The 25,241-nt window shown below is 48.6% G+C and overlaps 1 protein-coding gene across 2 annotated transcripts in view; it reads right to left on the minus strand.

Annotated features, from left to right (window-relative positions):
• Window positions 1–25,241, minus strand: part of HEATR4 (HEAT repeat containing 4) — a 344,851-nt gene that overhangs the window by 94,784 nt on the left and 224,826 nt on the right. For both annotated transcript variants that reach the window (XM_086937243.1, XM_086937244.1), the window contains exon 12: window positions 20,904–20,973. In XM_086937243.1, the coding sequence (XP_086793369.1) occupies window positions 20,904–20,973 (70 nt within the window). The remainder of the gene's footprint in view (window positions 1–20,903; window positions 20,974–25,241) is intronic.

Here is a 25,241-nt window from a genome sequence, read left to right on the forward strand (position 1 = left end):
ATTTCCTCCTGGCTGGCTTCCAGATTTGCCTCAGCAAGTTTCTGGAAACGCCTAGTCTGGTTCCTAAAGGCCAGCATGTAGCTATATACATTCTGGGGATGTTTCCTGGGAGATTGCTCCCACCCTTCTTTGACTAGACTTAGAGGTCCTCTCACTGGGTGGCCATACAGGAGCTCAAAGAGGCTGAACTCTAGAGACTTCTGTGGCTCCTCACGGTAAGCAAAGAGCAGGCATGGCAAGAGGACGTCCCACTTACACCTCATGGGTTCTTCCAGACCCATAATCATGCCTTTTAGGGTTTGGTTGAATCTCTCAACCAATCCATTTCCTTGGGGGTGGTAAGGGGTGGTAAACTTGTAGGTTACACCACACTCTTGCCAAAGGGATTTCATATACTTGGATATGAAATTGGTACCTCGGTCAGACACCACCTCTAGAGGTAATCCCACTCTGGAGAAAATTCCCATCAGTGCCTGTCCCACCACGGGGGCCGTCACTGTCCTCAGAGGGATGGCTTCCAGGTACCGGGTGGCATGATCCACCAGGACCAGGATTAACCTGTTGCCCATGGCTGTCCTGGGGTCCAGTGGCTCCACAATGTTGATTCCCACTCCCTTGAATGGGGTACTGACTACAGGGAATGGCTGGAGAGGAGACTTCTGCTTCCTCCCACTCTTTCCACTTGCCTGGCAAGTCTGGCAGGTCCTACAGTGAGCATCTGAGTTTCTGTGCATTTGAGGCCAGTAAAAGTGGGTGACAAGCCTTTCACAGGTCTTGTCCTGCCCCAAATGCCCTGCCAATGGCACATCATGAGCCAGCCCCAGTAGGAAGGCTCTGAACTTCTGGGGTACTACCAGTGCACGGGCTGACCCAGGTTCAGCAACCTCAGGCTCTGAATACAGGAGGTCATTCTTCCAATAAATTAAATGTGTTCAAGACTGATCACCATTGGCCTGGTCTGCAGCCTGCTGCCGCATACCCAGGAGAGAAGAACATTCTTTCTGCTCCCAGCAGAATTCCTCCCTGGAGGGCCTCCTTCCTGCGGCCAATGGGTCAGCTCAGGCAGGTCCCCCAGTTCAGCTATCTGTTCTCCGGTAGGCTCCAGTGCAACCCCCTCAAGGTCTGCTTCCTCCTGGGCCGTGGGAACTTCAGGGGCCAGTTTCCGCACCTCCTGTGCCTTCTCTCTAAGGCCGGTTCCTGGGCCTCTCCCTCAGGCTCCAGGACCTCTTGAACACCCCTACTGGCTGTCATGGAGTGGGTGGTCACGCACGCCCAGTCAGGCAAACCCACCATCTTCAGGTGAGTTGTCTTCTCCACCTTTTCCCAAGGGGAGCTCTCCAAGTCATTCCCTGGCAGTTCTCACAGCAACCTACAGGGTACCAGAGACCCCCCCACTCAAAGGGAACCTGAGCCATTGGACACTGACTCTCAGTGGTATCAGCATTGACAACACGGCAGTATGCATGGGATACAACCTGCTCTTCAGACACCAGGTGCTGACGGACTGCAGTCACACTGGCTCCTGTATCTCTAAGAGCCTCCACCCTTTTTCCATTGATGGTCACCACCTGCCCATATTTCTTAGTGTTAGAGGGCAGTTGGTCCTCAGGGACCATCTCACTGTCTCCTAAAGAGACCAGGGTCATATGAACGGGATCCCACCCACCTGGGACTTCTACTTCCTCCCCAAAGGCTACACTAGCTATTTGTCGGGGCGGAGCACCAGTGGGTGCTGGTTTACCAAACAGGCGACACTTAAGGTCAGTTCACCACAGTTGTAACACTTAGGGGGCCCTCTTTGAACAGGGGTACCTGTCGGGGCCCCAGAGGGTTTCTGGGTTCCCTTGGGGATTACTTTGGGGCCTCTTCTGAAATTCCCTCTGTTAGCCCTTGTCCCCCCACTCTTCTGCTGGAGACCCTGCCCACCTTTGGCGAAGTCTCCCACTTGACCCTTGTGGACCCTGGTGCTGACCCAGTGGTCCGCCTCCTCAGCAAGCTTCCTAGGGTTAGTCAGCTTGCTATCAATCAGGTGCTGGCGTAGCTCAGGAAAACAATTACTAGACAAGTGCTCCCATGCAATTAAATCAAAGAGACCTTGAAAATCATCAACTTTGCTACCCTTCCCCCAACCATCCAGTGCTCTGCAGAAAAATGTCACATATTCAACATAGGTACTCCCAGGAATCTTTGTACACCCCCTGAACCTCTTTATGCGTGGGTAAGAATTATAATCTTCAGAGGGCAAATCTAGCAGTGTGTCCCGCCCCTCGCTAAGGAACCGCCCCCACAACCCCGCTCCCCAATCTCTCTCAGGGACCTGGTGGGAAGACATGGCTACCTCACAGGCTTTGAACCACTGCCCTATATCATCATTCTTAAAAAATTCTTTCACCACATCATTTGGCATGTACGCCCCGGACTCTACCTGTACTGGCAATGCGCTACCACCAGAGGGAGTAGTTTCCATACTTTTAGCTTTCAGCTCCAACTCCCTCAACTTCATTTCATGCTCCAATTGAATTTTTTCTTCTTGCATTGCCAATCTTTGTTTTTCCATTGCCATCTGTCCATTAAGTTGTGCCATCTCCATTTTATGTGCACGGGTTTCCTTCCTGTCTGCCAGCTCCTCTGGCCACAGGACTCTGCCAAACCCATTGGTGACTTCTGCCTGTTCATTTTCCACCATATTTTCAGGAGCCCTTGACTCAATCCAGGCCCTCAGTGCCTTTTGGTAGTGAGCCTTGGTTCTACATCCTGACTGGGAAACTCCAAACTTTCTGCAGAAGCCTCTTAGCTGCTCCCAGGTGTAGATCTCAAGTCTCTCTTCATCCCAATCTACTTCTTCTATTTCACTTCCACCAGAGACTATGGATGCTGCCTTCTCTACGGACTTTGGGCCAGGCATGACTTTTCAAAAATGGAGATCTTCTTAGCAAACAAAAAACTCAAAAGTATGTGGCTGTGTTATTGGTCTGAACTCACTACGTGGTGTTCACCGATCACTGTACATCAATCATAAATGCAAATTCAAAATCCTCACCGCTGCCTCCAATGTTAGATTTGGGGATCTCTGGTTGGCACAGGTAAGTACTTGTGACAAGCAGGGACCCTCTCCTCTAGTCAGGGCAAGGGACTTACTCTAGAAAATAACCCCTGCTCATCCTCTAGGTTGCGTGGCGCGAGCGTTATAGGTTAAGCATTTATGACAGTATACAGTAATCAGATGACCCACCACAAATAGACACCAGTCTAGTGCTTGTATAAAAAATAGCTTGTTCTATATGTATAGATCAAGCGGACTTAAGACACGACTCAAATAACGTTTCTAATGAGGCCACAATACTTTTTATGCAAGGATATGATTATTTAAAAGAAAAGCATCTCTTTTAGGCTCATGCGCGTCGTGCTGACTGTTCGGGACGTTGCGGGATCGATCGTAACATAAACACAAAGGGTTAAGCAACAGGCGGACTCTCGGGTCCGGTGCACACGAGTCAGAATACGATTCTCACACTACCTTTGTTGTGTACAATTGTGGACGCGGATGAGGCGTGCGTAGGCGAGGCGTCCTAGGGGCAATCTGGCGTCCCCTCTCCCAATGGTGCGTGTCCCGCTCGTGCAGGCGTCTCCGACTGAGACGTACGAGCGGGATGCCCTCGGGGAGTGAAGCGGGTGATCCTAGGTGTGGAGCCTTCGGCGTACGCGACGTTTGTTCGTGTGGTGCCTTCCGAGCGGGGTATGCCTTTCCTTGTTGTCAGCAGCGTGACGTCTGGGAGCTGGTATGCTTCGGCGTACGAGCCGTCTCCTTTCGTGCAGGGCTGCTGTTCTCGGGTGCGCGTTGAAAAGGAGGCCGGTACGCTTTGTACGGGCCGAACTTGCGATGCGCTCCCTTCAAGGTTCTTCCTACAGCGGGGACGCTGCGAGCAGTGCGTGTTTTCAGAGGAGGGTGAAGCGGGTGTGGGCGGCTCAGCGTGACGTTGTGAGTGCGGCTCGCAAGCGGAGCGGTTCACACGGGGCGGGCGGTCACAGGTACAGCTTCACGGCTGTCCAGGGGTATGGGACGCACTTGGCTGGCGGCTCCAGCAGCAGGGGAAGATTGGGCAATTTCCAGCGGCTCGGGTACAGGCAGGCAGAGTCCTATGTTCCTGGGATTCAGGTCAGGAGGCCAGCTCGCTTCCATGCCCTTGGAGATAGTTTTTTAGAAAATAGCAAGTCTTTCTAGGTTCTTCCTCTCCTTTGACAGCAAGGCAACCACTGCAGGCCAATCCCCCAGGATAGGGACAGTCTTCCTCCTTCAGCTTTCCGGGTTCCTTCTCCTCAGGCAGAGGTTTCTTTTTGGTTCAAACCAGGATCTGATTTCTTAGGAGCAGAGCTCCTACTCTTATACCCAAAATCCTTCGTTCTTTCAGGCCAGGGGGGCCTTTGCTTAATCCAGTCCAGCTCCTGAGTACTATGTTTTGGTGACTCTGGCTTTTCTTTCAGTGTGCAGGGCAGAGACATCAGACGCTACCCAGGGGGTGGAGCCAGCATTGAGGTGGCAGAACACAGCCCTATTCAGAGTCAAGGGGCACGCCTCCTACCCATCCTGGTGTAATCTCTCTATTCACCACCTGGCAGCCCAGACTGTCTCCTGGAATTCCCGAGCCCTGTCATTCACACACACCAGACAGCAGATGCACATAAGAGCAGAGGCGGGCTGAAATGGTCAGGAAAGCAAACACCAGCTTTCAAAAAGTGGTGTTTGCAAACACAGGATATTAAAATAAACTTTTCTAAAAGATGCATTTTATTATGCTGAGTTCAGGCATACTAAACTTGACTTTCTACCATGTTCCCTGAGCCTGCTGGGATTATACAGTGTAACAATTCCAGCAGCCCATTCTGGCCTTTGAGAACAGGTAGCCTTCCAATAGTGAAAAACAAAAATGGCTGTAATTCACTATTAGGACAAGCCACACACATCAGGGCTTGTCCTACCTTATGCTTACAATGCACCCTGCCCTTGGGCCTACTATAGGGGTGGCTCACATGGAGTAAAGGGGAGTTTTAGGGGCTGGCAAGTGTGTGCACTTGCCCAGCCACCATGACAGTAGCAGACTGTCGGCAGGTTCTGCAATAGCAGACCCTAGACACATTTTACAAGGCTGCTTCTGTGGGTGGCACAACCAGTGCTGCAAGCCCACTAGCGGCATTTGGATTTACAAGCCCTGGCACTCCTGGTGCACTTTACTGGGGTCTGACAGTAAACCAAATAAGCCAATCATGGAAGTCAATCACATATACACTTTTCATAGGGAGCACTTGCACTGTGGCACTGATTGGCAGTGGCACAGTGCCCTGAGCAGCTAACACCAGCAAAACACATGAGGCACATCAGCAAAGAGTGGAACGGAGACTCACGCCAAGGGGCCAAGTCTAACAATAACATTGCAAACATAGTGATTTGTGTAACTCCTTATTAGGTAGGTATTTCACAGTTCAACAATAAACCTGTATCTGTGGTTAAGGCAACCTGTTTAATAGGTCAGGCGCATATCTCCTTGTTTCAAATATCTTTTAAATAAAATCACTCATTGACAGTGTATGATATTGATTCAGCCAGAAAATAATTGTACAGTTCCAGTAATCATGGAAAGTCTTTATAGAAATGTTCAATAGACATGATTTGTTTTGCAAGAAAAAATAACCTAGCAGAAAAGGACTGGAGGGATCAGGAGATCACAGAAGAAAGACAACCCAAAGAATAAAGAGAGTAAGGAGAGATGTCACTAGTGCCATTATTGTGAGCGGCCTCTTTGCTCCGATAGAGCTGGTAACAGCAACAACCAGCTCCATTGGAATTATGAGGTCTGAAGAAACACTGCAGTTCTCTTTGTTTTCACAGTGATTTTGGCTGATAAAAGAAGGCAAAATATCCACATGAAAGTATCAGGAAATCAGACCTAGAATTACCCATTCCCCTGATAGTTCCTTGTTTCTTCGAACACCCAGAGGATTTAACTCATAATGGGCCCGATTTTACCTACTCCCGGAATTACCTGTACACCCAGTATCAGGGTAAAAGGTCTTAGAGTTCTCATTAGATCAGCTAAGGAGACAACCTTGAAGTTTTGGGCACTGCTGGCACAGCTTTCCAAAAGAAAATTAACTCACCAAGAGCAGAACTTCCTTTCTTGAGATTTACCAGTTACACACTCTTGAGTATGACTTTGTATATCTACAAATTGATTTAAATAGTTCTTAGAGACTTCGCTTACAGAATGATTTAGCTTTCTTCACTGATAAGCATGAGCAAGCACATTCAATTTTGATTAAAAGTACATTATTAAACATGCAAAGGACATGAGATTATTATTCATGTTGTCAGATTTGCTATAATATGCTATAATATTTATTCATGTAATATATAAAATGTCTAGAGTGACCTTGATACATTCCCACAGTCAGATTTAAATATATATTTATAGACACTCTTGGTTAAACCAACCCAGTACAACTACAACCAATTGAAAATTGATAAATATTTTAGAACCAAAACACTTCAGATGTTATTAATTCTGCCAAACTAGGCAACATGGTCATTAACCATAGTACGAATTATGTTGAAGAGGTTATGAATCGATTAGATAATATTTCAACCTACTTAAAAATGACTGGGGCTCTGACATGCCACTTCATTACACACATGCCTAAAAACTGATGAGTTAGAAATAAGGTCTAGTATGACGTGATAAATAAAATTGTATTTTTTTGTATTGTAATTGCATGTATATAGCGCTTACTACCCCTTACAAGGCGTCAAAGTGCTTTTTCGGCAAGTAACACGCTACCCCAGAACCCATTATGTATTAGTGGTGAATTAGTATAGTGAAATATGAAAGTAATTTAAGTGGTGGCTATGTTAGTCAGTTATTTGGATTGAGAAGGATAGTGGAGGGATGGAAGAGGGAAAAGGTTTGCATTTTCATAGCGCTTGCTACCCCTGATGCAGCGTTGAAGCGCTTTTTCGGCAAGTAGCATGCTAATCTGGAACTCATACAGGATTAGTGGTGAACTAGTACAGTGAATTTTGAAAGTAATTTGAGCGGTGGATAGGTTAGTCAGTTATTAGGATTGAGAAGGATAGTGGAGGCATAGAAGAGGGAAAAGGTTTGCATTTATATAGCGCTTGCTACCCCATATAAGGTGGTGAATCACTTTTTGGTGAAGAGCACGCTTCTCCAGAACCCAAACAGGATTTGTGGGAATTAGTATAGGGAAATATGCTATTAATTTGAGTGGTAGACATGTTAGACTATTATTTGGACTGAAAAGGAATAGTGAAGGGATAGAAGGAAGGGTCAATTTTCATAGCAGTAGGAGGTGGTTTTGGATGAGTTAAAGGGAGGTGGGGGAAGAGTCAGAGGGAAGGGTTTAGAAATGTCTGTTCAGGATATCTGAATAGTAAAAGAGGTATGAGATGATATAAGGAGGGGTAGAGAAGAGAAGAGTCTAGAAAGGGTTATGTAGTGGTATGGGGTTTGGGATGAATGAGAGAGTGGAGGTAGAAGATATATTGATAGAGGTATAGGGTGAGAAATAGGGTAGTGCATTGGAAAGAGTAGTTGAATGAGGTTTGAGATGGGTCGGAGAGTTGAGGCAGAGAAAATATTGAGAGTGGTATAGGGTGGGAAATAGGGTAGTGCATTGGATATGTTGAATTACAAGAAAAGTAATAAATATATAGATACATAAGTACATGGAAGGTATATACATACAAAAGGAAGGTAATATATGTAGATTGAAGATGCATTTAATAAACTCCAGCTTTCAAGTGTTGTTGTACATTAAATTAATTTGTTTTTATTTTTTGTAATTGAATAGTGAAGCAATTGTAGATACATAGTTTTTTATTTTATTTTTGATCACAGAATGCCATACATACAGAGCTAAACGCCTACAACCCATCCTGGGCCGGCTTCACCGTATCCTAAATAACACATGTCCTGCAAAATGAATAGTTAGTAACAGAAAAAGTAAAAGCATACATGGAGTCTCTTTTGCAGGTCTCGCGTCTGGCGTACTTAGCTCTGCTCTTTGCACAGACTTGACAAAAACAATACTTTTTAAACTTTTTTCGCCCCCCCAACCTCCCCCCGAACACCCACTCCACCCCCCCAACTTCCCCAGTGATACTCCTAATGTCTGTTGTTGTGTGCTAGTGCTTGTATCGCGCCCTACGCTCTACCCACCCGAATCCTCGGGCATCTGTACTGTTGCCACCCGAAATCGGGCATCTGTAGTGTTGTGTCCCATCAGCTACAACGCTATTCTAGCTGTAGGTCCCCGTCGGGTATATCTGAGTGTCCCTCCCCCTCTGGTACTGCGGGTTCTACATCAGTGTCTTGGGCGTTCAAGTAGGTTTGGTATAAGGCCCAGAAGTTTTTGGGCCTACTCCTGGGAGGGAGTAGTTCGCCATACAGTTCAGATTGTGTGTTCCAATACATCATGTCGTTGGACCATCTCTTCAGCGTGGGGAGCGGGCCCCTCATCCAACACATTGCCACTACTCTCTTTGCTAGGAGCATGTCCATGCCCAACAGTTTCCTCACCGCCACCGGTACTGTCCTCGTGTATCCAAGAAGAGCTAGGGCAGGGTCAGCGGTCAGCTCCAGCTCCACTATTGTGCTCATTTCGGCAAAGACTCTGTGCCAGAAACGCTGCACACCCGGGCACGCCCAGGCCACGTGTAAGAAGTCTGCCACAGGAGCGTGGCATCTCTCGCATTCCGGGGTGTCGCGGGGTCCATACCTATGCAGCCTCTCCGGCGTGTAGTACACACGCTGAAGGTATTTAAAGTGGACCAGGCGATGTCGTCCGTTTAAGGAGATTTTTCTGGTGGCCGCACAGCAGTAAGCCCACATATCGTCTTGGATCTGCATACCGAGGTCGGCCTGCCAGGCCAAGCGCGCTTTGGTGTAGTGTGGCGCAGTGTGTTCATGTCCTATTTTGTAGAGTTTGGTGATAAGCTTCTGGGGTGCCTCCGTAGCAAAGACATATGCCAGCTCCGGAACTTCTGGGGGCTCCTGAAGGTCAGGTCCCAGTAATTCCTGGAAGGCGCTTCGCACTCTATGGAATTGGAAGCGCTGAAGCAGCGAAGGATGTGCTCCTCCCCTTGTGAGCTGCTTCCACGTCTTGACTGTCCCGTGCTCAAATAGATCTCCCATTTTGTGAGCACCGAGGTCCTGGAGGGCCTTGCAGACCCCCGCTTCCGCCAACGTTGGTAGCCATAGCGCCCATGGAATAGGCAGGTTCTGCGCATATAGCAGTTCTTTGTCCTGTTTCCGCAGCAGTGAGTGCCATGCGTGGTTGGTGGTGAGCAGGGAGTCTAACGTCCCCACTCTGCGGTCCATGGGGCCACATACAGTCGCAGGAAGGGGTACCGGGTCCACGAACAGTCTTTCCAGTATCACGTGTGGAATGTCCGGACTGCCGTGGATCCACGTGTGTAGATGGGCAGCTTGCGCGACCCTATAGTACCGTTCCAAATTTGGCGCTGCTAGTCCCCCCTGCTCATACGGCAACATGAGGGTCTCCCGTTTCACTCTAGGTTGCTCCCCCCCCCAGGCAAGGCGAATGAGGAGTTTAGTCAAGGTGGCAAAAAAGGACTTAGATAACACGACTGGGATGTTATTGAAGAGGAACAGGAACCGGGGGAGAACCACCATCTTGATTATGGCTATGCGCCCCATCAGGGGCAGTGGCAGCCTGCACCAAACCTCAACGTCGTCGGACAGCCTGCTATACGCTACGCCATAATTCTCCCTAATCATGACGTCCGGGTCAGTGTGAAGCATGATTCCCAAGTAGCGTATTGGGCCCGTCGACCACTGGAGCGGGTAGTCCATGTCAAACGGAGTGATAACAGGGGTGAGGGGGAACGCCACTGATTTGGGCCAGTTCACTCGTAACCCAGATAAGGCTCTGAAGCGGACCACTTCCCTCAGGACTGAGGAGAGGTTGTTGGCCGGGTCCCGCACATACAGTAAGGTGTCGTCCGCGTAAGTGAATATCCCTATCTTGTAAGTAGGGTAATTAATAGCCTCATAAGAGTGGTACTCTCTGATTGCACAGGCCAGGGGTTCCGCCACCAGGGCGTAGAGTAGTGGGGAGAGCGGACAGCCCTGCCTTGTGCCCCTGCTAATCTCAAACGGTTCGGAGACAGTGTCGCCCAAGCGGACTCGGGCCGTAGGCCTATAATAAAGCGCCCCCAGAAGCTGTAGGAAGAGATCGCCCAGTCCTAGTTTCTTCAGGACCCTGCTAAGGAACGGCCACTCCACAGAGTCAAACGCCTTCTCCATGTCGAGGAATACCGCAATGGCCTTGGAGTCCTGCCGGGTGTGCTGAATGGCCCCCACCACCGTCCGAATATTATATGTGAGGTTACGTGACGGAATGAAGCCGGCCTGTTCCGGCGCTACCAGTTCTGGGGCGACCATAGCCAGACGGGCTGCCAACACCTTTGCATACAGCTTGGCATCCACATTCAGGAGGGACAGTGGGCGGTAAGAACTCGCCTGGGTGTGTGGCTTACCCGGTTTTAGTATCGTTACAATGATAGCCTCTCTCATGGAGGGTGGCATGGTACCTTCTTCGTAAATATCATCGAATAGCGACGATAGTTGCGGTAGTAGCTTGTCTTTAAATGCTTTATAAAAACCCACTGTCAGGCCGTCTGCCCCGGGTGCACTGTCAGATCTCATACTATCCAGCGCGTCCGATATTTCGTCCTGTTGTATTGGGGATCTAAGGAAGTCTCTCTGCCAGTCCTCAAGGAACGGCATTTTAATGTAGCTTAAGTAGTGATCGATTTGGTCTTCTACCCCAGAGATTTTGGTGGTGTACAAGTCCTTGTAGAAGTCCCTGAACTCTGTGAGTATCTCCCCCTCTTCAGTGAGTGTGTCACCTGCGCCCGTTTGCAACTCTGTGACCAGTGGTCGTCTCCTGGCCCCTTTCATGAGTTTGGCTAGTATGGAGCCGGGTCGCTCCCCCTCCCCGTACACTCTTGCTGTTGCGTACTTGCCCAGGTGACGGACCTCTCTGTCTGCCTCTTCCTGAAATTCCTTCAGTAGCTCCTGCAGGTTCCAAGCTCCCTCTGTTAGTATGCCCGCTACTTGTTGTCTCTCTATTTCAGCAATTTGCCTCTCTAAGTGTGTCAGTCGTTGTCTAATGGTTTTTAGAACACCAGAGTGCTTGGACTTAGCTACCCCCCGAATGAAAACTTTGAATGCCTCCCACACCGTGCGATAGCTTTCAACTGATCCAATATTTGTTGCAAAGTAATTGTCAATTTCCTCACCCAGGTCACCCCAGAATGTCTCGTCTAGCAATGAATACGGGGGGAAACGCCACGTGAATGGCGGGATCCTTAGTTTGGGGGAGCTAAGTGTCAATAGTAGTGGGGAGTGGTCGGACAGCGTGGTAGCACCTCACAGCCACGGACCATGTCTAATAGGGCATGTGTGGTCATCCAATAGTCTATCCTGGTGTGGATATTGTGGTAAGCGGAGTAGTGGGTGTAACCCCCCTTGTCTATGTGCCTCTCCCTCCAGACGTCCACCAACCCCAGTCGCACCATCTATGCCCGCATTTGCAACGCCGCTGCCGCAGGACGTCTAGGTGGACCCGCTGATCTGTCCAATTCAGTATCAAATATCAAGTTGAAGTCTCCCCCCCATAACATCTTGGTGGAATTCAGTTCTACACAACATCCTGCAACTGCAGCATAGAAATCAGGCGAGTCATAGTTAGGGCCGTACACATTCATTACCACAAAGTTGTGCCCCTTACCCACACATCTGCTCAGGACAAATCTTCCCTCCCGGTCTGCGCACAGTGACGTAAGGTGAAGCCCTGTTCTCGGGTTGACCCATGTGGGGAGCCCCCTAGCATGTGTGGTGAAGCCTGCGTGTGAAGTGTTGCCTTGGAGCCCCTTGTAAGAGAGCATCCGACTGCTGTTGGGAAGGTGTGTCTCTTGCAGCAGAGCCAGGTCTATGTGGTGTCTTTGTAGATAGTGTAGGACCCTGCGCAACTTGCGATAATCATTAAGGCCCCTGACGTTCCATGTCAGTGCTCTGAGGGACTCAGTGTTTGCAGTCGAGTTCCTCAGACGTGCATTAGCCATAGTCAATGCATTGCGTCACATCGTGGACACCCAGAACACGTGGTAACAGTATACCACCCACCAGCAACGTAATTGTTTGGAGTACAACCGTGCCCCCCCCTACCCAAGCCCCCCGTTCCTGAACTCCCCCGTCCCCCCCCTCCCACAGCCAACCGACCCCAACCTGGTCCGACCGAGCTCCCTGTTTCCTCCCCCTCCCCCCCTCCAAACTGCAACTCATTGAAATCCCCAACCTAGACCCACTGTGGGTCGTATCTGCTGACAGCGCTAGGGCAGAGGTAGCCTATGAAGTCTCTCTACTGGTCGTCTCTTGCGGCCACCAATAGGCAGCTATCTGTAATTGCCCCTTCGCCATCACCCCCCATGCAAATGGTGACAGTGGCCATTGATCGCCTAAGCAGCAAAGCGGCAGTGGGCCTCCCCGCCCCGAAGAGTATACCCCAGCAAATCAGTTCTCTCTTAGTTGTCTATGTTCAAATGTCTAGCCAGGGCACCCTCCAGCATGTTCAGCCCCTCTTGTACAAGTCTCACCCCGGGGTAACGTGGCGGGACCCTCCAACTGGGCGCAAACAAGGTGCCAGGGGAGTCACCCGCTCCTCCAGGGGCTCGCCACGGTATTAGTCTCACCAGTGCATCGGTCCAGCCTGTAGATTCCTGCTCCGGATCAGTCCTGCTCCTCCAGGTCGTTGTTACCTCCCGTCGCCGTCGACTGGGGCCCCGGACTCCCACGTCGCTCCCTAGGCCACACCTTCAGGGATTTTTGTAGTTCCTTAGGGTCAGTGAAAAAGTGAGAATGGCCTTGCCTGTTGATGCGGAGTCGTGCTGGGTACAGCATGGCGTAGTTCAAGCCAAGTTCACGTAGCTACTGTTTGTACGGGGAAAAGCGCCGTCTCTCCTCCTGAACTTTGGCGGTGAAATCTGGGTATAGCGAAATATCCATCCCCTCATACTGTAGTTTCCCTTTTTCGCGGGCCGTTTTCAGGGCCGCATCCTGTCCCTGTAATTAAGTAATTTCGCTATGATTGGTCTGGGGTTGGCGCCCGGGGGGGGATGCGGACCAAGAGTTCGGTGAGCACGTTCAACGATGAACATTGGCGAGAAGGTGCTCTCCCCCAAAAGTGTCACCAGGAGTTTTTCGACAAACAGTTCCATTTTACCCGTTTGGGTCGTCTCTGCCACTCCTGTAATGCGTATGTTGGAGCGCCTATTGTGGGCCTCCAAATCTTCGGATTTGTCCTGGATGACCTGCAGTAATCTGCCAAATTGCTTTCGGTCTCCGTCCCACTCCGTTTGCGCCTCCTCAGCTTCAGTCAGACGGCGCTCCGCCATGTCTAGTCTCTCTGCGTGCTTGACCACCCTCTGCCGATGGCCGACATACCCTCCTGGAGGCCCTTTTCCATCGTTGTTAGCATCTCCTTGATTTCTGCGCAGAGAGAGGCCCCTGGCTCCCTCCGGTGGGCGTTGAGAGCGGTGTTTTAGGTTCCTGCTCCTTCTGCCACCGCTGGTCGAAGGAAAGCTTTGGCTGCGTTCTGTCCCCCTTTCCCATAACTGCCGATGTGGGGGCCTTAGCCGTTCCAGTCCGGAGTGCCCCCGAGATCTTCCTCCAGATGCGCAGTCCGTCGATCTGTGCGATAAGTGCACGAGTGGTCTGCCGGGTGGGGCGGCTCTCCCCAAGTGTCCGTGTAGCTGGCGGTGCAGGCCCTGCACGTTACCGGGCGTGGTGGATCAACTAGTCGCCCAGTCGGCCGCTCCTCTTGGCATTACAGATCCGGTCGGATGCAAGGCCCCGATGCGGGGGCTCCCCGCAGGCAGTCTTTTGTGTGGGTCACTGTGCGCTGTCTCGCTCGAAATGCACCCGGGTAGACTCCGGGTCCAAGTCTCGTCTGGCGCTTAATGGCCGCGCCGCCACGTGGTCTCCTCAGCGTCCCCGCGTGGTCGTCGCCACTTCAAGCCTTCCACGCGGTCCAGACCAGCACCGACCTCCCCTCGGCCTTTCCTGTGTCCGGGGGCAGTAGCGGGGTGATCAAGTCTTGGGTTCCGGAGAGCTCCGGGTGCCGGGCCCCTCTCCAGCCGCACGTCGGATGACGCAGTGCGGATCTCCAGGTAGGAAAGTCCGATGCTTTTGGGCCCAGCCACACGCCCGCGGCGGGAGTACACAAAGCTCGGATAACAGGCGCGCTCCTCGCTGAAATTCTCACCAGGGCTGTGTCGAGGTATGGGGGAAGATTCCCACTAGTTTCGTCTCGGAGGCCACGTCTTAAGTAGGATTATTTAAGGATTTTGTTGGGTGATTGCGAGGAGCTCCGCTCTTACGCGTCCGCCATCGACGCCAGCTAGCTCCGCCCCCCAATTGTAGATACATAGTTATGATTAAATAATCACTTATTTATGCAGTCCCTTATATACGCGAGTTCAAAACATAGACTAATCTAACTATAAGTAATATGTACATTTTGTTAGCAGAACTAACGAATATCTATATTTTTCAAACATAATTATTAAACACATTTATACAAAGCAATACATATATGTAGGTACATATCTATAGTCCGGATAAATGCTTATTATATACAGAGGGATATGCTGTATATCTAACGTTTTCGTACGGTGGTTTTTTGGGGCAGAGCCAATTCTTGAGTGGTTTTCTGAATATAAGGTTGTAATCTGTGGATCTTATGTTGGGGGGTAAAGAGTTCCATAGTTTGGCTGCTTAAACAGAGAAGGATGTGCCATCCATGGATTTATCCTGTAATGGGGGATTTTGAGACGAGGTGCCACTCTAGAGTGGCGGTTCCTTTGTTGAATGTATTTTGTAATTTTATTCCTGAAGAAGAGCGGTCCTGTTCCATGTATCGCTTTGTGATTGATATAAAGCGCCTTGAATGTGGATCTTATAGTAACCGGTAATCAATGCAGGGCATTCAAGGCAGGGGAGATGTGGGCTTGCGGCTTTATATGTAAGAGTAGTCTAGCAGCTGAATTCCGATACGTTGTAGTCTTTTCATAGTCGTTAAAGGTGAACCTTGGCAGAGGTTATTGGCGTAATCAGGTTTAGACAGAACAAGATAAATGGTAGCCTTCACCTTATGTGGAAATCCCAGATAGGGGATAGATTATTCACAGTTTTTATAATAACTACGCTCGATTTTGCTAGTTTGCCCACTTGGGCATTCATTGATAGCCTGGAGTCCATGGTCATTCCAATAACAGATTAGAGAAAATACCATGGGCTGTAAATGTGATGCGCTTACGATTATGTGCTAGTGCCATAGAGGATGCTACTCTGAGGCTCTTAGGTGTGCAAGACTTCAGGAGCAGACAAGGATAGAAGGGTTCGGGTGCTGCTTGGACAGAAGTCTCGCGTCTCAGAAGGATGGATTTTGGGAAACAACTAAGTAAAGATAAAAAGGATCATGGGCGTCATTTAGGGGTCACTAGAGGTTCCAGCTGCGACCCCTGGCTTGCTCTTTGCTACCCCTAGCACTGCCTTTGCAACCCTTGACCATAGAGGTGGCAAATTCAGTGCTAGCAACACAGGGGCACTTGGGCTCCACTCTCTTTATTTTCCGGTAATTTGATATTACACTAATAGTGAATAAATAAAATATATTATTCACTAACTGCCACATGCATCAATGTTGCCCTTTGCGAATCCTTAATTGCGAAAATTAAGGAATCGCAATTAAGAATTCGCAAACAGCAATGCATCAAAATTTCACAAATGTTTTTGCGATTTCTTATTTTTCCTTAATTGCGATTCTCAAGTTGCGAATCGCAATTAAGGAATCCCATTCCCATTGATTCCTATGGGCCAAGAGGCCCATAGGAATCAATGGGAAGGTATTTACAATTTGCGATTTTCAATTTGCGAATCGCAAATTGAAAATGCAATTTCAAGGGTGCAAAGAACCCCTCCCTGCACCCCTGAAATTTAACTTTGAATGCAATTTACACACACACATGCCCCAAGGGAATGTGTGTGTGTAAATTAAAAGTTTCAAAAATGCAATTTGTGCATATTTGAAAGTTTTTGGTAAATTAGCATGAAGTTCAAATTCATGCTAATTTACCCCTTCCAAAGTGCGAATTCGCAATTCAAAAATAATCATGCATTGCATTTAAGAAATCTGAAAATGCGATTTCTTAAATGCAATCGCTATTTTAGAAATTGCAACATGGTTGCGATTCCTAAAATTGCGAAATACATGATGCATTCCAATTTAGTCAATTGCATTCGCAAACGGACGAAAATTGCGATTCGCACCGTTTACGAATGCAATTGACGTTGATGCATGTGGGCGTAACAGTGTAATAAAAATGGAGTACAATACATTGGAATATGCCCTTCCATGGCAGCTGAGTTCAGCAAAAAAATGCTTTCAAATGTATGGTGTGTGCATGCTTACAGATGTTTATGTGAGAGAGATTGTATATGTGTGAATGTGTGTGTATGTGTAAGCGTATGTGTAAGTATGCATGTGTGAAAGTGGATGTCACTTGCGCAGCATCTGGCATTTCCGTGAATTGAGGTCCATGATAAGGATTACAAGTTCCATGGAACCACAGGACTCTCAAGAGACTTGCCATTGGTGGTAGCCATTTGAAAGCATAGAAAATAAAGGCTAGAGTTACTAAGCCTTTGCGTCTCTTAAGGCAATGCAGGGCAACACAAAGACTTATTTGGGATTTGCGAGGCCTGATTTGAGTGGCCTTGTGTGGCTTTCCAAAGAAATGTAAGGCAATGCAATGGCTTGCACTGTATTACTTAACATATCTTAGTGGTAGGCATTCCAGTGGTGGAGCTCTGGCATTCCCACGCACCCACCCATGGATTTCGCGCAATGCAGATAAAGCTGGAATTGCGTGAAATCGGTACGTCTACTACAGAGAGGTGTAGCAAGCAGAAATATGTGTATTTCTCTTCGTTACTTCCTCTTTGTTTATGTAGAATGCATTCTGAATCACGCATAGAAAGAGAAAAATGCCTTTTAGGGTTGTTTTTGTGCGGGTAGGTACCCTTCCTGCAAACAAACAATGATGCTCGTAACACAGGCACCTTTGCAGCATGGGCGCAAGGGTGTATGCATTGGAGCTAGGCAGCCACATGTGCACCAGAGCTGGAGAGAGCTGGACAGTGCCATATCTTTGTAAATATGGCACTCTTCAGCTCTCTCCCATTCATTCAATGCAGTGCAGCACCTTGCCTATATTAGAGAGTATAATAGAGAGTGGAAATAGAAATACAGCAGATACCAATGCTGCTGTAGTGAGATTAATCACAGCTGTGCACGAGGCATGTGAGGATATATATTGTCTCTGTTTTTCTCCTATCCCATTCTCACTTCTGAGGGCTTTCTGCAAATATCCACAATAATAGTTTAATAAAAGATTTCGACCCAATCCATCGGCCAATGGTTTGAGAGACATTGGTTTAAACATTATAGTGTATTTGTTGGACTTGGCCCTTCTGGCAGGTTCACCTCTGAACTTTTTGCCTGGCGTTAATAAATAATTATAGTGATGTCTTGGTTTCTGCGCACTTTCACTGTGTCCCAGTGGAAAGTGCATGCGCACCCTGAGTGCGTGGAGTAAGGTTGGCCTGCCCACCCATAGGAATGCATGGGGAATGTCTGTGTCCCTGTCAGTTCCTGAGGTGTGCATGCTCGAGTTTGGTATGTGCGAACTCGTGTGATTGAATGCTGCAAGATGATGTATGCGACATGTATGTGTCTAGTGTGGAAGTGCCACTTCTAGACAATGCTGTGTGTGTGCTGTGAAGGTGCCCGGCGTGTGATTGGCTGGAGCTGGCTGGGATGCCAGGCTCCATGAGTCTGTGTGGGTCTGCCCCGGTGGTGAATGGAGAGATTAGCATGCTGATGTGAGGGAGGGGCTGCACCTGGGTCCTGAATAGGGCTGGGCTTTCTCCACACAATGCTGGCTCCGCCCCTTTGGTGCGTCTAATGACCCTAGCCTCCCTAGTGAATAGAGTGAGGGGCTGAGCACATCAAGGGTGCTCCAAAACCAGCTGCGACTGGTTTCTTCCCCACCCTGCACCCTAAGACAAAGGAATTTCATGTATAAAAAGAGGCTGTGACCTCTTCTAAAAGGTTCTTGTTCCCAACTTGAATCTTACCAGGGGCATGCTGCTGCTGGGGCCCGGGGGAAGGCTTGCCTCCCTGGGCCCTGCCCAGCCCCTGGACTGCTGGTTTCCTGGATTACTGAAGAACTTTGTTGGGTCTGGACCTTGCAACTAGCGCTGGGGAGTGCTCAATTTGTCGTGATAGCGCTTGGGGGCGCTATATTCACCCCTGAAGTGCCTGGAAGCGCTTTATCTTTTCATAGCACTTGGGAGCGCTTTATATCGTCCTACTAGCGCTTGGGAGCGCTTTGTGTTCCAGGCAGGTGCCCACCCTGCATCTTCCAGCTGCCAGGGACCTTGCCGCTGTGGTTGTTGAGCGGATCCCAGTGGCTGCCCACGCCGTAAAATTGCCGTGTTCGTGCTCCTTTGTTGACCCCTGACGGGTGCCCATGCCACCAGGGACATTGTCGGCATAATTATTTATTTAATTAGAGGGAGCCTACCCCTCGTGTCTTCCCGCATTCACCGCCGAGGCCTATTGGCCGGAGAGCACCGAAACCGGAAGTCAGGCGGAACGGGCGGGACAACCGGAAGTCGACGGGAGCCCACCCCGCGCTCCGGTACAAGGAAGTGCTGCAAGAGAAGTCCGGTGAAGAGGGAGAGCGGCGCCTGCCTTCACAGGGCTCCCTGGACTGAGGGAGAGCCCCGGAGACACCCTTGCTCATTGAAGGCCCCGTGGGGGCCCAGGCACATCCCTAGAGCAGCCCCAAAGGCAGCGGGCTGCTCCTACGTTGCGGGGCAATTTGTTTAGAGCCCACGAGGCTCGTGGGGCATATTTGTGACAAGCCTTGAAGAGCCTCCCCAGTTGTCCGAGAGTCCCCCGAGCGGGACTCCCACGAGGAGCACAGTTTTTTAGAGCCCCAGAGAGGCTCAAGGGGGCATATTTGTTATATTTGTTTTACGAGCCTGAGAGGCTCAGAGTGCCAGTCTGCTTGTTTAGAGCCCAACGAGGCTCTTGGCGGACACGAGAATAGTTGGTCAGAGCCCCAAGGCTCCCACGCTCTGTTTTTGCCCCATTGTGTTCTTGAGCCCACGAGGCTCCAGCATTGGCCCAATTGTCTTCACAGCTGCCCAGCACTTCGTGGGCAGCTGCTCCGTTTAGGACCCTGACATTGGGACACAGGGCGTCCTAGCCCCAACAAGGCCAGAGGGCCTAGCGACAGTCACAGGTGGTGACTTATGTGAGTTTGGCGCAATTGTTCTTTCTGCACCTCTGAATGTGTTGTAAATGCATCATGTGCCTTGTTCCTTACACCTCTGAATGTGTTGATTATGCATCATGTGTTCTCCTGTGCTGCACCTCTGAATGTGTTGTAGATGCATCATGTGCCTTGTTTCTTACACCTCTGAATGTGTTGATTATGCATCATGTGTTCTCCTGTGCTGCACCTCTGAATGTGTTGTAGATGCATCATGTCACTTGTTCCTTGCACCTCTGAATGTGTTTTTATGCGTCATGTGCCTTGTTCTCACACCTCTGAATGTAGGTTCTGCATCATGTGTTTTCCTTCCCTACATCTCTGAATGTGTTGTGATGCATCATGTGTAATGTGCCTATACCCCTACAGGTATTGTGATACTTAGGTGGTTGTTTTCTCCTAGTACAGGTGTTGCTAGTGAGGTCCTGGTTCCCTGCGTGTCCTCTCCTAAGGTGGTTAAGGTTGCGTAGGTGGTACATACCTGGTACCAGTAATTTATGGTTGTGTGCTACATGATTATTTGGTGTTTAACTATCTCCAAGGGCTTGGTACTGAGCTCGCTCCCTGACCAGAGTCCCAGGACCAGTGGACTCTACTGTGCCTTCCCTGACAAATTGCTGGGACTTGTCTGATCTCCCTGGGCCCCTGGCACCTCACTGAAGTGTGCCTCGCTCACTCCCCTCGGCAGCTCGTGACCGGCCGCCCGTGCAAGCCTCGAGCCGTGCCGCTCTCCCCTGAGCCGTGCCGCTTCGCTGGGCCACCCGCATCCTGCCTCCCCCTCCTCCTCTGAGCCGCACACATTGGTCGCCCCAGACAGACGCTTGTAGCTAGCCGGCCGCCCGCTCAAGTCTACTAAGGAGATCACTCTCATTATCCCGCGCAACCAGGACGGAAGGTACTGTCCGATAGGCTCTATGTTCTAAGTTCTAGGCCTAAAAGTATTGTATTCTAAGTTCTAAAATTGCTGATTCCTGACAGTGGTCCATGTGGCCCTGTCTTGTACATATCCCCTGTAAATTCTGCCCGTGCCTTTTGGCACATTGTAAAGTGTGTGTTTTTATCTAATGTGTTTTGGTGTAATACAAAGGCTATTTTTATATATAACCTTGTGTGGAGTTTCCTTTGTGGTGGGCCTTGGGTGTTGTTGCTGGGGTGCGTGCGCAAATACTTAACTCACATAGCCTCCAAGTTTAGCCTTGCTGCTCGCGCCACGTTACCTAGAGGGTGAGCAGGGGTTATCTTGGCGTGTAACTCTCTTGCCCTGACTTAGGAGTGGTGGTCTCTGACTGACTTTGGCGCAAGGCCTGGCCAGCCAGGGATCCCATTTCTAATAGCATTCATTTGACCACAATGTCAAATCATGTAACTAAAATATTATTACAATAGAATCTATGTCTTTTACCTCTAAGTGCAAACACCTTGATTTTCCAGACAGGGTCACTGTGTATCAGTTTGCAGAGGCACTGGTGCACCTGGAATGAGATTAAGATAGGCATTCATAAACTTCAGTCCAGACACAAAAGGAAGGTTGTAGCAGACAGGTATTTCCTATCTTCATCTGTCTTTAGTTCTCTTCTCCATGCGGCAGCTATGATGATAACAATCTCCTATCAGGAGAGTGAGGAGTGTGGCTTTATTTATAATTGTCATTCAAGGCCATGTATTTACCAAAATCTGCTTATCTATAACTCAAATTACAAAAGCCTGAATCATTTTCACAGAACAGGGAACATCCGTTTTATATAACCAGAGTACCTATCATAAATCAAACATATGTAAACCTGTTACAAGTAAACTACAACATATTGAAAGTGAAACTATTGATTGTTAAGTGTCCTGGTTTCATTTTTATATATTTTACCTTCATCTGTGTGGCAGTGCTTTTCTTCAATTTAGCAGAGCCCTGTTTGAGTACCTCTCCTTTCAGGCTCTGCTAATCTTCACACTAAGGGGCCCATTAGGATGTCGGGCGGATTGCCCCCGCCAGGCTGGCGGTGGCTACCGCCAGCCTGGCAGAGGCAATCCGCCCGACATCCGCATTTGTTTTCCTCCTCGCCATATTAGTATGGCGGGGGGGACCTCAGCGGACGGAAAGACTGTCCACCGCTTTTCCGCCCCGGTCGGCTTGTGGCCAGGGCGGAAAAGGAATAATATGGTGGCGGTGTCTATCAGAAACTGCCAGCCATATTATGATGGGCAATTGTGGATGCCTTTCCGTGGCGGCAATGCCGCCACAGAAAGGCATGCAGAGAATCCCTGCGGGAGCACGTTGCGGGCCCCCAGGGACTCCGGGGGGGGGGGGGGGTGCACATCCTAATGCTGCCGAAGGGACCCCCGCCCTTATGGCGGGCGGTCCCTACTACCGCAAGGATGAGGCCCTAAGTTGGAAAGTCTGTTTCCCGAGATGATCAACGGGTACTTTATTTATTTGTTTATTTAGCATTTTTTATGGTGCCACTTATGTCACTTCAGAGCCCCTGAAAGAACTATGAATCATTTGGGTGAACCAGAGGTGGCCTGAAAACCACCATGGGAACCCAGACGGGCATCTCCGCACTCCATCATCAGACACCATCATGAAAACTCAAGTACGGTGCATATGGTCTCTAGAAACAGATAGGTTTACATTTTTTCTTTTCTTTTACACTCTCTGACAATGAATTATGGTAGGGGAGGTAATTGGTGGCATAGTAAAATATTTTTGGTACCAACAAGCTATTAATACATCCAACATACAGTAATAGTAAAAATATAAGTTCTTTTTTACGAAACATAAAAAATCTAACAATTACAAACAATGACAGTGAGCTTAAATTTGTCATTAGGGAGCCTAAATGCCGGCTAACGTACAAAGAATCAACCGAATAAGAATATCTATAAGGAATGCCTTAGGACTGAAATATGTGTGTATCTATATATACATATATATATATATATAGATAGATAGATAGTTTCAGGGCTTTTTCTCATCAGGATTCTCGTTCTTTAGGACCAAATGTAATTAATTAACATTCTGATAATGGTAAATGAACCATCTCATCTGACAAAGTTACTGTTCTTGATATCTCCTGAGTATACTAGACCAACCTGCTTAGTCGCTTACTTAATTATAACCCAATCCAAAAGGAAAGATTCCGAACACATGTCTCTCAATCTAATGTTCTAATATATATTTTTTCAAATAAAAGATAACAGCAGTCTTCATCACTGTTTGTTTTGTCTCTTGGTGTATGGATACCAAGGTTTTCTGGTTTTCTTGAGCCATTGACGGCTAACTGTGGTAAATCAGAGAAGCAGGTCTCTCCGCCATAAGGGAATAAAGGATTGCACTAGCTGAGTTTTATGAAAAACATTAGCATTAAATTTTCTTCCTGGGTAGGTAAGAAGGCCAACCTCTACCCTACCGAGGCACAGGGTTGATTCTCCAATAGCCGATGTGAAGAATTGTGGGCAATATCTGAAGTATTTCTGATTGCATCTTAATAGACCTGCACATTTTGTTAAGTTTCCTCACACTACATGCTCAAACCACTCATGCACGGTATGGCCTGACACACACAAATCTAGGGATCAACATTTACAACTTGGGTACAGATTCCACACTAGGGAAGTAGAACTTGGTGGTATCTCTACTCTAGGTACACAAGGCCTTAGAAACTCCTCACTTACCATGCATCATGCCCCAGTACAGACTGCATGGCCCACTCAGCCACAGGACTCGTTGTCAGTTTGTGAGTTGCCCAAGAAAATGGCATTCAGTAGCACATTCAAGGTCCACCAGAGTACGGGAATACAGGCCATGTTTATTATGTTTGCCAGAATGGTGGAGAGTTTTCTCCCATTTAAGGTGAAGAACCGTACTCCTTACCAAGATGGCAGAGTGCATATCTATTAATGGTGAGGAATAGCCAGTTTTTAAAAAAACGTCTTTATTGTTTTTTTACAGGTTATGCGTAGTGCAATCTGCCAGCTTTATTATACAGAATAGTACAGTGACATTCACATACTTGACACTTGGTGGGGAACCAGGTTGCGTTACATGCTGGTGGCAAAAAAGAAAAGAGAACCGTATCTAACATTTTGTATATGTCTATGTATGTTATCCACTTTGTAATCATCAAATAAAGCAACAGACTTTCTTAGTCTCAATATTTTTACACCAACCAATTCAGTGAACACAGAACTATAGGATCTCAACTTATTCACATGTACTATGTGATTCGGGTCATATGTGGGCTAGGGTGACTGCTTATGTGGGTACTCTTTCAGGCCAGCGGGTGCGGCGAGAAGGGAGGGGGGGACGGATGCAGCGCGCACCACACCATTGTGTGTTCGCAAAAGCCAGAGGTATTGCCTAGTTAGGCCAAGTCATACCTGGGGAGGGGCCCAGCTTTGATGCATCTATATATTAGCGTGTTGTTACTCATGCCTACAGCAGAAAACCATCTTATCCCTGTGAAGAAATAGGGGCCATATTATCAACAAAGGGCGATACATTATCGCCACTTTTATCGGCAAGAAACTGCCCCTAAAGCGGCGATAATGGGCTTGATAATATGCCATTGAGAATTCCAATAGAAGCCCAGGTTAACACCAGAACCTGGGCTTCAATGGGAATTCACAAGGGCATATTATCAAGGCCATTATTGCCGCTTTAGCGGCAGTTTCCTGCCGATAAAAGCGGCGATAATGTATCGCCCTTTCTTGATAATATGGCCATAGGTGTTTTCAATTTGCCTTCCACAAACGACAAGTATTCCTGCCTTTGCATGGGGTTAGTTTGTGAGGGGTCACTGGGTGCCTCCAGTATTTGTATCATGTGCTCAGCCACCAGCGCCTTGCAAAGATCCAACAGCCAAATGCGTGTATTGGGAGCAGCACTAGATTTCCAGGACAGCTATTCTCCGCTTTGCTAATGCCAAAGCTAGGTCACGGAATTTTTTAAGGTTTTGCTATGCTGCAGTGCGCTTTGTGATGCCAAGTAGAAAGTGTAAGCCTTGCACAGGTACTGTAGTGTTAGTTGCTTGCCCTAGTGCCGCTGTGATCTCATTCCAGTAGGCACTAAGGCAAGGGCATGCCCAGACCATGTGGAGAAACTTTGTGTCTGACCCCAAGCAGCGAGGGCATATATCGACAAATGTAGGGTACATACGGGCCAGCCTGTGTGGTGATAAATAGGTATGATGTAAATAATTAAACTGTGTGTATTTCAGCCTAGCGTTTGTGGATATAATTTTGGGGTACCCTATACACTGAGCCCACTCATGGAAGCCGACAGCTCGGAATCCCAATATGCACGAAGTGTTGCCAGTAGGGGGCTAGGACCAGGCCTAAGGGAGCTATGTATTGCTGTTACCGCATGTCTGAGCTTCCGATGTGTAAGCAAGGTCTGCAGCACCTGCGATGTGTCTGGTTCTATCTTGACGCTCCCCATGTTTGGCTGAATTGCTGCGCTAGTAACGCATAAAACATGAATGTAACCTGCGTGATTCCGAAGTCCCCTATCAACTCTTCTAGGCTCTGGAACTGTGCAACCACAAATAAGTTGCCCCAGGTATCCAATCCCACCGCCGACAAGGACTCAAGTTCCGGACGGTCGTGGCAAGCGAACGTACCCGGTAAAATCTCAAGTGGTAGCATGGGTGCATATGGTGTTGCTTGGCTTTTAGGCATCATGTACCGTAGCCAGCTACATCTAGCTGCTGTCATTAGCAGATTACCCTGCTTCTTTTGCATCAGA

Source organism: Lissotriton vulgaris, chromosome 9, assembly GCF_964263255.1.
Source record: "Lissotriton vulgaris chromosome 9, aLisVul1.2, whole genome shotgun sequence".
NCBI lineage: Eukaryota > Metazoa > Chordata > Amphibia > Caudata > Salamandridae > Lissotriton > Lissotriton vulgaris.